The sequence below is a fragment of the Oryctolagus cuniculus genome, chromosome 13 (genome assembly GCF_964237555.1).
Source record: "Oryctolagus cuniculus chromosome 13, mOryCun1.1, whole genome shotgun sequence".
In the NCBI taxonomy this organism is placed as follows: domain Eukaryota; kingdom Metazoa; phylum Chordata; class Mammalia; order Lagomorpha; family Leporidae; genus Oryctolagus; species Oryctolagus cuniculus.
The window spans coordinates 61210640-61222936 of NC_091444.1; the positions used below are offsets into that span (position 1 = coordinate 61210640).

Sequence of the window (12297 nt, forward strand, 5' to 3'; positions counted from 1 at the left end):
CAGAGTATTAGAAAGTGGAAGCAATGAGGCTATTTTGGTGCCCAACCTCCTCACATACTTATTTAGCCATGGGTTTCCATAAAATTTGCAGCATCAAATTAATATTTTGCTTGTACAAGATGAAGAAAATCCCGTTTGAATATTAGTGGTTACAGATGATTTTTTAACAGCTCACTTTATAGTATCTATGTATTTAATTTTAATCTATGCAAAAGTAGAGAGGTAATAGGGCTTCTATTTCAAAGTGAATTGTCAACAGCACCTCAAATTCCAATACATAACACATCATGACATACAGGGTTTTCATTGAGTGCTGAGATGAGGGCCTAACCAAAGAGGGTTCCCTGACCATTCACACGACTCCCGTGGTAACTCAGCAACTGTAAGTGGAGTCCTGGCAGATACAGCCAGGGCAGTTAAATTGATGACACATTTGAGTTTGCATGTAGCTTTTTATTGTTTTCTTAAAGGAAATATAGAAAGACATACATATTAAAATGATCAAGTCCTGGAACAGTTTGAAAAACAGATTTTTAAGGCTGCGCATGTTACAAAAGATCCCAAATGGTTCCACGAACTGGTATTCTGAGGTGAAAGTTGAATGGACATAATGGAGCAAAATAAACATACATGAAATAGCATTTAGTATAAAAAGAACGTCTCCAGTCAGTAGAGGTCTTAAGATCATAATTATAGCAGTAAGTACATAGAACTACTTTTGTATTCTTTACTATTTTATTTCCCTTTCAGGTTCGATTTGCAGCTTTGATTACTGTGTTAGCACTGGCTGAAAAACTAAAGGAAAATTATATTGTCCTGCTGCCTGAATCCATTCCTTTCTTAGCAGAATTGATGGAAGGTAATTCCCAAGCTATTAGACAATAATCAGTTCCGTGAAATGTGCCCAGTGATAATGTCCTTTTGGATCATGTGATGAGCACGTCAGGGGTAGTCGCCTGCCCTTCTTAGTCTCACCTGGGAGCAGGCTCCTTCCTGTTTTGAGTGTGGTAGAGCAAACAGGAGATGACCCTGTGATAATTTATGACTGTTCATGGTATGATCTTCACTTTCTTTATATTTGTTTGAATGATCATGCAGACTGCTGTCTTTAAAGCTTCATGTTTATGTGACTGAATAGTTTAGTGCCCAGATTTGGAGTTATTATATAAGATGTTCATCAAAATGCCTAGGGCCACTAGGAGGCGATAGGATATCCACTCTTTATTCAGTACTCAGTGCTTTACATCTATCGTTTCATCTTCACATGTTCAGCATTATACCACATGGCCCTAAAATTGTGGGGGCAGGTAGATCAGCACTTTGTCACTAATGATACACTGCTCTAGCTAGAGAGGGGCTTGTGTGAACTACTCAGGAGGCAGCATGGGAGGGCTTTTGAATTTGGTTTGTCTCCCGTTTGGGGAGCTCTATCTTACTCGGCTTCCAAGTGTCAGCCTGCTACAAGGAGGGAGTGGAGGAAGGAAGCTGGAAGGCAGAGGCGGCATCTCATGGCGCTGCGCTTCCATTCACCTCCTTACTGACTGAGCAGAGAACGGAAGACATGGAGAGGCGAGTGGCAACTGAGGCAGGGTGACTGCCTGATGCGGATTTTAATTTTGATTGTTTTTTGTTTGTTTTAGATGAATGTGAAGAAGTAGAACATCAGTGCCAAAAGACTATTCAGCAGCTCGAAGTCATTCTGGGAGAGCCACTCCAGAGCTACTTCTAAAAGTTTTGATATTTCTCACTCTGTTTGGAGTTTGGACTTATTTTTCATATTTTTATTTTGGGGTGTTTGGTGCCATGTTACTTTTGGTGCCTTAACACCTGCCTGGACTACTTAATAAATATTTAATGACTTCTTTACAAAATTCCCACCTGATTCGTGTTCCACAGAACCTCCATGCCAGGGGTATGGAGTTAAAGAGTAAATAACATAATATTTTCATACAACTTGCTTTGTGTGTCTCAACTTTTATTAGTCTTTCCTGACTGATGTAATTAATATGTTTGATTTAGTGCCCCAAGCTGACACTTTGAGTATAAAACTGTAACTCTTCTTTATAGCAGTGTCTTATGTACACGGGGTCCATGTCAGAGATTTCATTCAGATTAACTCTTGGCTTCAAGTTTTACTCTTCATCTAAGGAAAGTGACACTTTAGGCCTTAATTTGTATGTGTGCCACAGAGAGAGTTCTGGGATGCATTTTTTACTCAGGGTTATGTTTGCCTCCTTTATCCTTTCATCTTGGGGGAGGGGGTTAATATGACTGCTAATGAAGGAACCCATACTTGGTGGTCAAACAGAAAGGGCCCCAAAACACTAGGTGGCATGAGGGTGCCCCTCCAGGATTTAGAGGGTTCATGTTTCCTTAGGTGGTTAATTGTTTGAGGTGGTTTCAGTAGCTTTTTTTCCTAATGCTTTGAAGATCTCTATTGTCTACTACTATGTCATGGAAAAGCTGGAAAGGGAGGGCTCAAAATTCAGTCTGCAGGTCGGGTGCTGTGGCGTAGTGGGTAAAGCCGCCACATGCAGTGCCAGCATCCCATATGAGCACTGGTTCAAGACCTGCCACGCTGCTCCATTTCTGATCCAGCTCTGCTATAGCCTGGGAAGGCAGTGGAAGATGGACCAAACTCTTAGGTCCCTGCACCCTTGTGGGAGACCTGGAAGAAGCCCCTGGTCCTGGCTTCAGATCAGCACAGCTCTGGCCATCGCAGCCAAGTGGGGCGTGACCCAGAGGACGGAAGTGCTCTCTGCCTCTCCTTCTCTAACTCTTTCAAATAAATAAATCTTCAAAAAAATTTTATCTGCCTTGATTTTTTTAAGGCATGTAAGAACTAACCTACAGAATGTTCACACTGAGTTTGGAGAGCCTTTGATCTAATATAACAGAAATCTAATGCAGAATTGAAGTTTAGAGATAGAGCTTGCTAGAAATGCCTGTTTCTCCTTAAGAAATATCTCAATAACATTAATAAATATTAACAAAGAGTTTTTTAAGAAAAACCTTTAACATTTACTCTATCAAAGAATCAGTCTTGTAACTTTATTTAAAACAAAGATGAAAACAAACTTTGTAAGACTTGCAGGAGGGGCCAACTGTGACACAGATTCAGCTTCTACCCGTGATGCTAGCATCTCATATCGGACCTCCAGTTCAAGTCCACGCTGCTCTGCTTCCAATCTAGGAAGCTCCCTGCTAATCCACCTGGGAAAGCAGCAGAAGATAGCCCAAGTACCTGGGGCCCTGACCCAGAGGATGCCCAGGTACCTGGGAGACCTGGATGGAGTTCTAAGCTCCTGGCTCTGGCCTGGCTGAGTCTCAGCTATTGCACCCATATGAAGGGTGACCCAGTGGATGGAATATTTCTTTCTCTGTCTCCTCTTCTTTTTCTATTACTCTGCCTTTCAAGTAAATAGTAGGGTTTTATTTTCTCCTAAGTGCCTCACATGCATAGACTTAAAAAATGTTTTCACCAAAATAAGTTTATCTTTTAATTCCATTTTCTATGAACTCTTTGAAGTTCCCTTATAATCTTCAGCATCTCGGTCATGCATTCTGATGTTCTTTATGAAAAAAAATAACCCCAGGGGATTGTAGGGCCTCCTGCATGGTACCCTGCATGCCCTCTACCCAGTGTCTTTTTGAGGTTGGAAAGACCCTACGTAATGAGAATTAACATGTAAAACTGGGAAAAGGAGTGAGGGCTAGACATTTCTACACTGAGTCCTTCTTTTAAAAAAATAATAATAATTATACTGATTGTATTCTTTTCAAGATATGGTTATAAAAAACATTTACCCAAAATTTGTTACAAAAATATTCCTAATCCTGGCAGAATTCTTCCCAGCAGTTTTATATAAAACTAAAGACTGATTTAGCTCTTTTTCCCCCCTCACTTCAAAATCTCAAACAAGATCTGACCTGTAAGGATTTTACATAGAACTCGTGCCAGCTCACTTCAAATAATAGAGAAATTACAGAAATGCTACACTTTAACTTGCTGTTACAGGTTTGAGTTCAATCACTTAAAGCAGAACAATGTTTTGATCTCGGTTACTAATGATGCTGGACTAATCTGTAGAAGAGCAGAGGCATGTATTGGTTTGCACACAGGCTAAACAGATTTTTATGTTCTACTTTACTGTTCTCTCAGTTGGTCTATTGTACTTTCTGATAGTGCCTGTTTTATAAATTCATAAGTTTAATCAACATTTCTTCATTACCAAAAATACTCTACAAATTGAATTCATCTGACGTAAGCCTTAAACTTCCTATAGGAGTACATGCAGACCTTACACTCAGAGTTCAGCATACAGAAATCTGCTGCATTGAGCTTGACATCAAGTTATTGTCAGTACCAGTTGCTTTTTTGGTTTGTGTGTGTGTGTGTTTGCCTTGGTTTTTGTGCTGAGTTCAGATCTGGGAAAGCTTACAGCTAGAGCTAGAGATGTTTATTATGCTGAACGAAAATTATTTGCCATTGGTAAGTGAACATCAAGCCTCTCAGTTGTGGACTGTGGTAGAACACTGGGTATGAAGGTGGTCATGGGGGAAGGACTGATCTTCTATATACATTAGTGAATTTATTTAACTTACTAGCTATATAACAGCCCTGAAGGACCCAGTGTGATTATGCATCGCCTGCAGCAACAGTGCACAGTGACAGACGGCTGAGTAAAGCTTGAGACCAGGGAATACACTGGTTTTGTGCACTATGTATGGATCCCAGTCCCTGGCACAGTGCTGATAGAAACAAGTAGGTATTCAGTACATGCTAGCTACTATATTAATTCTAGGCACTTAATAAATATTTGCTGAATGCATTTTTTAAAAGAAGGTGCTGAGGCAGATGGGGGATAAGTGGCCTCCTAGCTGTAAGTTCTGTTGCCCCAAATTTTTCATTCAGTGCTAGACGCAGCCACACTGCTTGGCAAGGACTGAGAACACCTAAGACTTAATACTGTGCAAGCTCAGTTTAACAATATAAACCATATAGTGACAGTGAGATGCGCTTTGATAAGGCCATTATCACATAAGCCATTTTGTATTTTGGTTTTTTTTTAAACAGTCAAGTTGGCTACCAGCTCCTTACTTCCAGTAAGTGGATGTCTCCATCAATTTCCAGCGTGTCGATACTGCTAAGCTCCTTAAATCTGTGTTTGTATTCCAGGCTGTGTACCCCATTTATTGCAACCTTGAATTCTCTAACATCACAATAAATTATCATCTGAAAGAAAGGAAACATACCATTAGTGGCTTCCCTTACTTTAAAATGTTTGTTGTTAATTGCACAGTGCCAAGAAGTAAACCATTTGGTGTGCTTTATATGTAGAATTCTCTTAGCTTTGCTGTGGAACCCCCCTTCTGTGATGACCAAGAGCCTCATCTCATTAGAGGCTACCTGCTAGTGGCACCTTCTGCCTGCTGGAAACCTTGCACAGTGCACCAGGCTGACGCCCTTGCTGCCTTCCCCAGCCTCATCCTGTCCCCTACTCCCAGGGAAATGTACACTTGCCCCTTGTCACTTGTGCTAGGGAACTCTAATATAAAATAGGAAAACTGCTCATCAACTGGCTCTTGCTCACAGAGTTGCTGATTCCAACTAGCAGGTCAAGATCCAAGAGACGTGGATCCTGTTTCCTGCCTCAGAGAAGGACCCTGGACCAAGCAGACAATTAAGAAATTCCAGAAGCTTAAGGCTCTTGCCTAGGGACTGTATAGCTGCTTGTTAATCCCTATTCCATCCCAGATCAGCAGATTCCAGCCTCAGACTTTGTTCACAACTCTTCAAAGCCACGTGTGCGATCAGTTCCTGGAGTAATTAGCCTTCTGGCAACTTGGTTCACACTCATCTTCAGTGTTAGCTGTCTAGTTATGTGCCAAAAACTCAAAACAATGAAAAAACGTGAAGCCTACTAACTACTCTTTGCCATCCTCTTCACACTTCTTATTTCTGCTCCCAACACCAGCCTGCTCCCTGACTACCATTACTTTCAATCCACACTGAAAAGGCCAGTTTGGTGGCCCTGTACCATGTGCTTCCACGTGCTCCTTGCCCCCCAAGAAGGCTTCAGAGCGAGCAGGGAGGAGCAGCCCAGCATTGCCGCAAACCCAGCCCCATGCCCAGCAGCCAGAAAGGGGCACGGATCTGTATAGAAGCAAATGGAGTTCATTCTTTTGATAGGAATACTGGAAATGGCTGCCAGGGGAAATCAGGAGGAACGGGAAACCTCGACACAAGATACACAGCCTCATGCTACACAGCTCAGAAGAAAAACGCACCCAACAGATGGAGTGGCCATCAAGTAGTTACTATAGTGTGTCAAGCCAGTGCACAAGGTAAATTCCAAACAAGTGGAGAAAGCTGGAGGAAATCAGGGAGTAGGAGTGCGCTGCAGCATCAGAAGCAGCAGAGCTACGACCGGGGGGGGGGGGGGGGGGGCTGCTCCAGCTTCCTGTTAATGAAGACCTGAGAGCCAGCAGATTGAGTTCCCCGTGCTCAACTTTGGCCCCAGCCCAGCCCTAGCCATGGAGGGCATTGGAGGAGTGAACCAGCAGATGGAAGTATTTTCTCTCCCTCCTCTTCTCTCTCTGCCCTGCCTCTGCTTACCTTCCTCCCCCTCTGTTTCACGCTCTCCCTCTCAAATAAAAAATATAAAAAAGGGCACATGCAAAAGACTCCCAGCATAAGAGAAAAAGCAACAGAATCCCTCATTCCCTCTAATGTTACAAAACAGATGGTAAGAATGTAAATTTGATTTTAATAAAAAAGAGGTCACAGAAGACATTAAAATACTGAATGACTTAAAAAAAAAAAAAAACTATAGAGGGGCCAGCGCTGTGGCGTAGTGGGTAAAGCTGCTGCCTGCAGTGCCGGCATCCCATATGGGCACCAGTTCAAGTCCCAGCTGCTCCACTTCCAATCCAGCTCCCTGTTAGTGCACCTGGGAAAGCAGCAGAAGATGGCCCAAGTCCTTGGGCCCCTGCACCTGCGTGGGAGACCTGGAAGAAGCTCCTGGCTCCTGGCTTCGGATCAGCTCAGCTCTGGCCATTGTGGCCACCTGGGGAGTGGACCAGTGGATGGAGGACCTCTCTCTCCCCCTCTCCTTCTCTATCTGTGTAACTCTGACTTTCAAGTAAATAAATAAATCTTTAAAACAAACAAACAAAAACACTATAGATGGAACTAGTAAGTGAATTTGAAACAGCAAGAAGATTGTTTAAAATGAAATTATTGGGGGCTGGCAGTGTGGTACAGCAGGTTGAAGCCCCAACCTGCAGCGCCGGCAACCATATGGACACTGGTTTGAGTCCTAGCTGCTCCTCTTCCAATCCAGCTCTCTGCTATGGCCTGGGAAAGCAGTAGAAAATGGCCCAAGTTCTTGGGCCCCTGCACCCGCATGGGAGACCAGGAAGAAGCTCCTGGCTCCTGGCTTCAAATCAGCTCAGTTCTGGCCACTGTGGTCATTTAGGGAGTGAACCAGCAGATGGAAGACCTCTCTCTCTCTGACTCTACTTCTCTCTGTAACTGTCTTTAAAGTAAATAAAATTTTTTTTAAATGAAATTTTTGCATAGTGGGGATTTTTTAAATCGTTTTTCATTCAACCACTTGAAAGAAAGAGATTATCTGCCATCCACTGGTTCACTCCCCAAATACCTGCAACAGCCAGGGCTGGGCCAGGCTGAAGCCAGGAGTCAGGAACTCCATCCAGGTCTCCTTTGTGGGTATTAGGGGCCCAAGCACTTTAGCGGTCATTTGCTGCCTCCCCTGGAAGCACTAGGAAGAAGCTGGGTCAGAAGCAGCAGAGCTAGGACTTAAAACAGCACTCTAGTATGGGATACAGACATCCCAAGTGGTGGCTTAACCTACTTCACCACAGCACCCACCCCGAGGTAGTCCTAATAAAGCACATTAACAAATATGCAGAAATAGGAATTTCACTTAATGGTTAAGATGCCTGTGTTCCACATCAGAGTACCTAGGTTTGATTCCGGCTCTGGCCTCCTGCTAATGTGGTTCCTTGGAGGAAGTGGTAAAGGTTCAAGTAACTGGGCTCCTACCACACACATAGGAGACCTGCATTGAGCTACTGGCTCCTGCCCTGGGCATTGCGGTCATTAGGGGAATACACCAGCAGATAGAAGCTCTGATGGTATACTCTCTCTCTAATAAGTAAAAAAAAAAAATAATAAATTAAGTAAATTAAAATAAATTATGAAGCAGTTAGGAGACTATCACTATTGAAAACAGTGACTGACATGAGAATCACTGTTCCTGAGGTAGGAAATGAACAAATGAAGATGGCTGTGAGTCTGAGATATGTACCTATGAAAGATTCATCTATCCATCTATTTGTCCCTTTAGCCAGACATCCTTTTAATTCTATAGCCACACAAAAATGGAATGTGGCTCACCTATTCAAATAATTTTAATGGCATTATTTGAATTATAACATGAGAAATATTTTAATTTTTATCTTAATATTTTTCAGCACTACCTGAATTTATTATTTTTTTTAATTTAATATAGTAGATCCCAACTTAGAGCCCAGCTAAGTTATATAACCTGTTTTATGACCTTTTTTAAGATTTAATTATTTATTTTGAAAGTTGAAGTTACCTCCCGGCGCCGCGGCTCAATAGGCTAATCCTCCGCCTTGTGGCACCGGCACACCGGGTTCTAGTCCCGGTGGGGGCGCCGGATTCTGTTCCGGTTGCCCCTCTTCCAGGCCAGCCCTCTGTTATGGCCCGGGAGTGCAGTGGAGGATGGCCCAAGTGCTTGGGCCCTGCACCCGCACGGGAAACCAGGAGAAGCACCTGGCTCCTGGCTTCGGATCAGCACAATGTGCTGGCCACAGCGCGCCAGCCGCCGGCCATTGGAGGGTGAACCAATGGCAAAAAGGAAGACCTTTCTCTCTGTCTCTCTCTCTCACTGTCCACTCTGCCTGTCAAAAATAAAAATAAAAAATTTTAAAAAAGGAAGTTGAAGTTAGAGAGAGAGGGACAGAGAGAGGTCTTCCATCCACTGGTTCACTCCCCAGATGGCTGCAACAGCCAGTGCTGGGCTAGGCAGAAGCCAGAAGCTTCTTCAGTCTCCTGCATGGGTGGCAGGGGCCCAGTACACAGGCCATCCTCTGCTGCTTTCCCAGGCCATTAGCAGGGAGCTGGATCGCAAGTGGAGCAGCCAGGACACGAACCCACCACCCACATGCAATGCTGGCATTACAGTGGCAGCTTAACCCACTATGCCACAGGGTCCTCCAAGGCTCAACATCCTTCTTGAGGACTTACCTCTATCTCCCTAAGGGAACTCCAAGTTAGTTACCCGTTTTGTCCTGACTCCTGCCCTGACTTCCTACCTCCAGTGACTTCTTCAGCTCATGCCCTAAGTCTGGAAAACCCAATTTTACCATTAGCCTTCCACATCCTTCTCAGCCTTCTGAACTCCAAACCATTATCTACCAGATACAGGGAATCTTCCATGACTGGTCCACATCTATCTACACTTCATTTGCCGGGGCACTGCATTAAGCCCAAAGTTATTAGGAAATATTGCCATCAAATCGCGATCTTCTTGTCAGCCTTTGTGTTCATGCTTTTAGTAACTCCGGTGAGTCCTTCAGAACTTCAGCAGTCCAGGGCATGTGAAACGAACAAGCATGAACCGAATGAGTGGCCTGAGTGAGCATGGGCGGCAGTGTGTCACCAAAGCTAGTGAAGGGCCTAGCCACCCACCCCCACCCACAAATCAAGGAGACTCTTCTCTGTTCAAAGACCCAGAAACACACAAGGGGCAAGGCAGGCGTTAGAACATGCATGTAACTAGGGTCTCTGGACTACAGGCCTTTTAGTTCCAGGAGTCTAATGTACTTTTCCTTGAATCAACACAAGGGCACTCCAAAAAGTTCATGGAAAAATGAAATTATTTTTGAGTTTTATTTTGGTGCAAAAATTTTTGAAATTCATGAATAGTTTTTCCATACTATGCATTTTCCATGAACTTTTTGAGGATCCCTCATATAGATGGATTTCAAAATTTTTCAGCATCAAACTAAACGTTTCATTCTATTTTCCATGAATTTTGTGAAGTACCTGGTTTTTAACAGGATTGACTTCTGAACTGTAGCCAGCCAAGATGAGAGATGATAGTACAAGCAAGCACTTCTAGGGTCCCCACGTCCTCATGTCCACATGTGATTACACACGTTACTCCAGTCCTGAGAAAGTTCCTGTCAAGATTCCTATTACACTGGGATAGGAGTCCCCCCAGAGGTCTGCTGCCAGTTGGAATGCTCACTGCACAGTAGTGCCTGGGTTTGAGAACCAATTCCGCTCCTAATTCTAGCTTCCTGCTAGTGCACACTCTGGGAAGCAGATGGTGATGGCTCAAGTGCTTGGGTCCCTGCCACCCACATGGGAGACCCAGACTGAGTTTCTGGTCCAGCCCCAGCCAGTTCTGGTCCATTCCAGCATTTGGGGAATAAACCAATAGACAGTGATGAGAGCTCTGTCTGACCCTGTCTCTCAAAAAAAAAAAAAAATAAATAAATAAAAACAGATTCTTAATATAGGGATAACTCATTTTAATATATCAAATGTCAAATAATTCCAATGCAAATAATGTGATACTCTACTGATTTTGCCATTGATACCAACAGCCTATGTTATAAAAGTGAGCATTCAAATTACAGCCTCCAAGGAAAGAAACAAAAGCAACAGCAGCCCACAGTATCCGCCTGAGTTGGGATTTGATTTAAATGGGCCATTTATCCTATCTCTGCTCCCAAGATTCTTTTTCCTGGCCCATTTCCAAAAAATATCATCTTACCTCAAAGTACATCCCAGGACTAAATGGGAAACAAGTAATATTTCTCTCTTCTTCTCCCCAGGACTCTTGAAGAAAAGAATTTCTTACAAATGCTTTCAAATTCAGGCGTGGGTTCAAGTGTAGAGCAATATCCTTCGATTTTCCTGCTATCAGGTCAACATTAAAGCTTTTAAGAGGGAGGGAAAACAAATTTTAACCACAAATGTGTGAATAGTCTGTTCCTGCAATTTTCATCATCAGACTTGAGCTACTGTTACAAACATATGAAACACATACGCATATGGATATAGGTGAGATTCTCAACTCCTGAGACAGCATTCCATGTTACTTGGAAAATAAAAATACAAAACAACCTTCAAATCAGTGTTGAGGCAGAGATCTGCTTGGGCAGAAATCGAAGGTTTTTGTGCTACCAAACTAAATGGTTATTTCGGGCTGCAGGAACTGGACCCTTTCTGGCAGGTACTCTCTTTTAATCATTTCCAGGTGCTCTCTTCTTGAAAGCACGCAGCTTTCTGGGAAACAGCTCTGAAGTCAAGCTTTCAGAAGCCCGGACATCTCTGGCAAAGGTTCTTAAAGCAGAAATGTTGTAAGTCACATGAAAAGAGCTGCCCTGAAAAGCTGCCTGATTTATGAGGCTGCCCCAGAGCTCACAAGGCAAGGGCGGGCCTTGTGGACAAACATGCTATCCTCATGCGTGGCTAGAAAAGGCGCAGGTCAGAACCCGGGACTTCAGTCCTGGTTCTGCACCACGTAGTTGTTAGCAGTTGAACGTCTTCCTGCTTTAACAGTCTCGCCTTTCTAATGAGGATCTGACGCTAGACTTCTATCTCACAGGAGGTTAGGGGCTATCAGGCGGTAACAGGCACACGTGGAAAGCACTGGCACTGCTACCGGTAACGTTGATGATACCAACCCTTTGGCACCTGTGTTCACTTCTCCTTTGATGACGACAGTTCGCCCGGGGCCCATGGAAGAATTCAACCTCGCAACAAATGGCAGGCTCTAAAAAGAAGTCGCAGTCAGAACAAGGAAGGCTGCAGGGAAAATCTCACGGGCAAACTGTCCAGAGGGCACCAGGGAACGTTTAGGAGCCTGGAACCCCGTGAGGGGACAGACCAAACTTGCTTTGGTCCCAGGTGGATCCCTTGTGGTAGCGCTGTGCCTGTCAGTGCAAGCTCTCAATGAGGAAACGAACGGACACACAGTGCGACCTGATGTACTCTGTCCAAGTGACACTCATTCTGGGAGAGCCACCTGCACTTGGGCTCTGATGCAGTGCTCCATGTTCCTGAAGGGGTCTGAAGGGGTAGGGGGCAGCCACGCTGGGAGGAGTGGAGGAGCTACAGGCCCATGGCCCAGAGACATATACCCAGTGACCCTCATGTCTGTCCAGGGACAGCATACAAATGCAGCGTGGCTGCTTTGGGCTTCTACTTGGGGGTAGGGTTTATACTTA

The 12297-nt window shown here is 44.0% G+C and overlaps 2 protein-coding genes across 7 annotated transcripts in view; one reads left to right on the top strand and one right to left on the bottom strand.

Annotated features, from left to right (window-relative positions):
* HEATR1 (HEAT repeat containing 1) overlaps positions 1-1961 on the top strand; it is a 57298-nt gene extending 55337 nt beyond the window's left edge. Inside the window, exons 44-45 of the mRNA XM_002717318.5 lie at positions 751-859; positions 1641-1961. Of these exons, the coding sequence (XP_002717364.2) occupies positions 751-859; positions 1641-1729 (198 nt within the window). The 3' untranslated portion in view covers positions 1730-1961. The remainder of the gene's footprint in view (positions 1-750; positions 860-1640) is intronic.
* Positions 439-12297, bottom strand: part of LGALS8 (galectin 8) — a 30029-nt gene continuing 18170 nt past the window's right edge. For 5 of the 6 annotated variants that reach the window (XM_070055576.1, XM_070055575.1, XM_017347711.3 and 2 more), the window contains 3 exons: positions 11755-11843; positions 10839-11004; positions 1779-5236 (listed from right to left, as the gene is read on the bottom strand). In XM_070055576.1, the coding sequence (XP_069911677.1) occupies positions 5087-5236; positions 10839-11004; positions 11755-11843 (405 nt within the window). In that variant the 3' untranslated portion in view covers positions 1779-5086. Of the gene's footprint in view, positions 586-1778; positions 5237-10838; positions 11005-11754; positions 11844-12297 lie in introns of those variants that run through there. The other variant, XM_051820768.2, reaches the window with a different exon arrangement.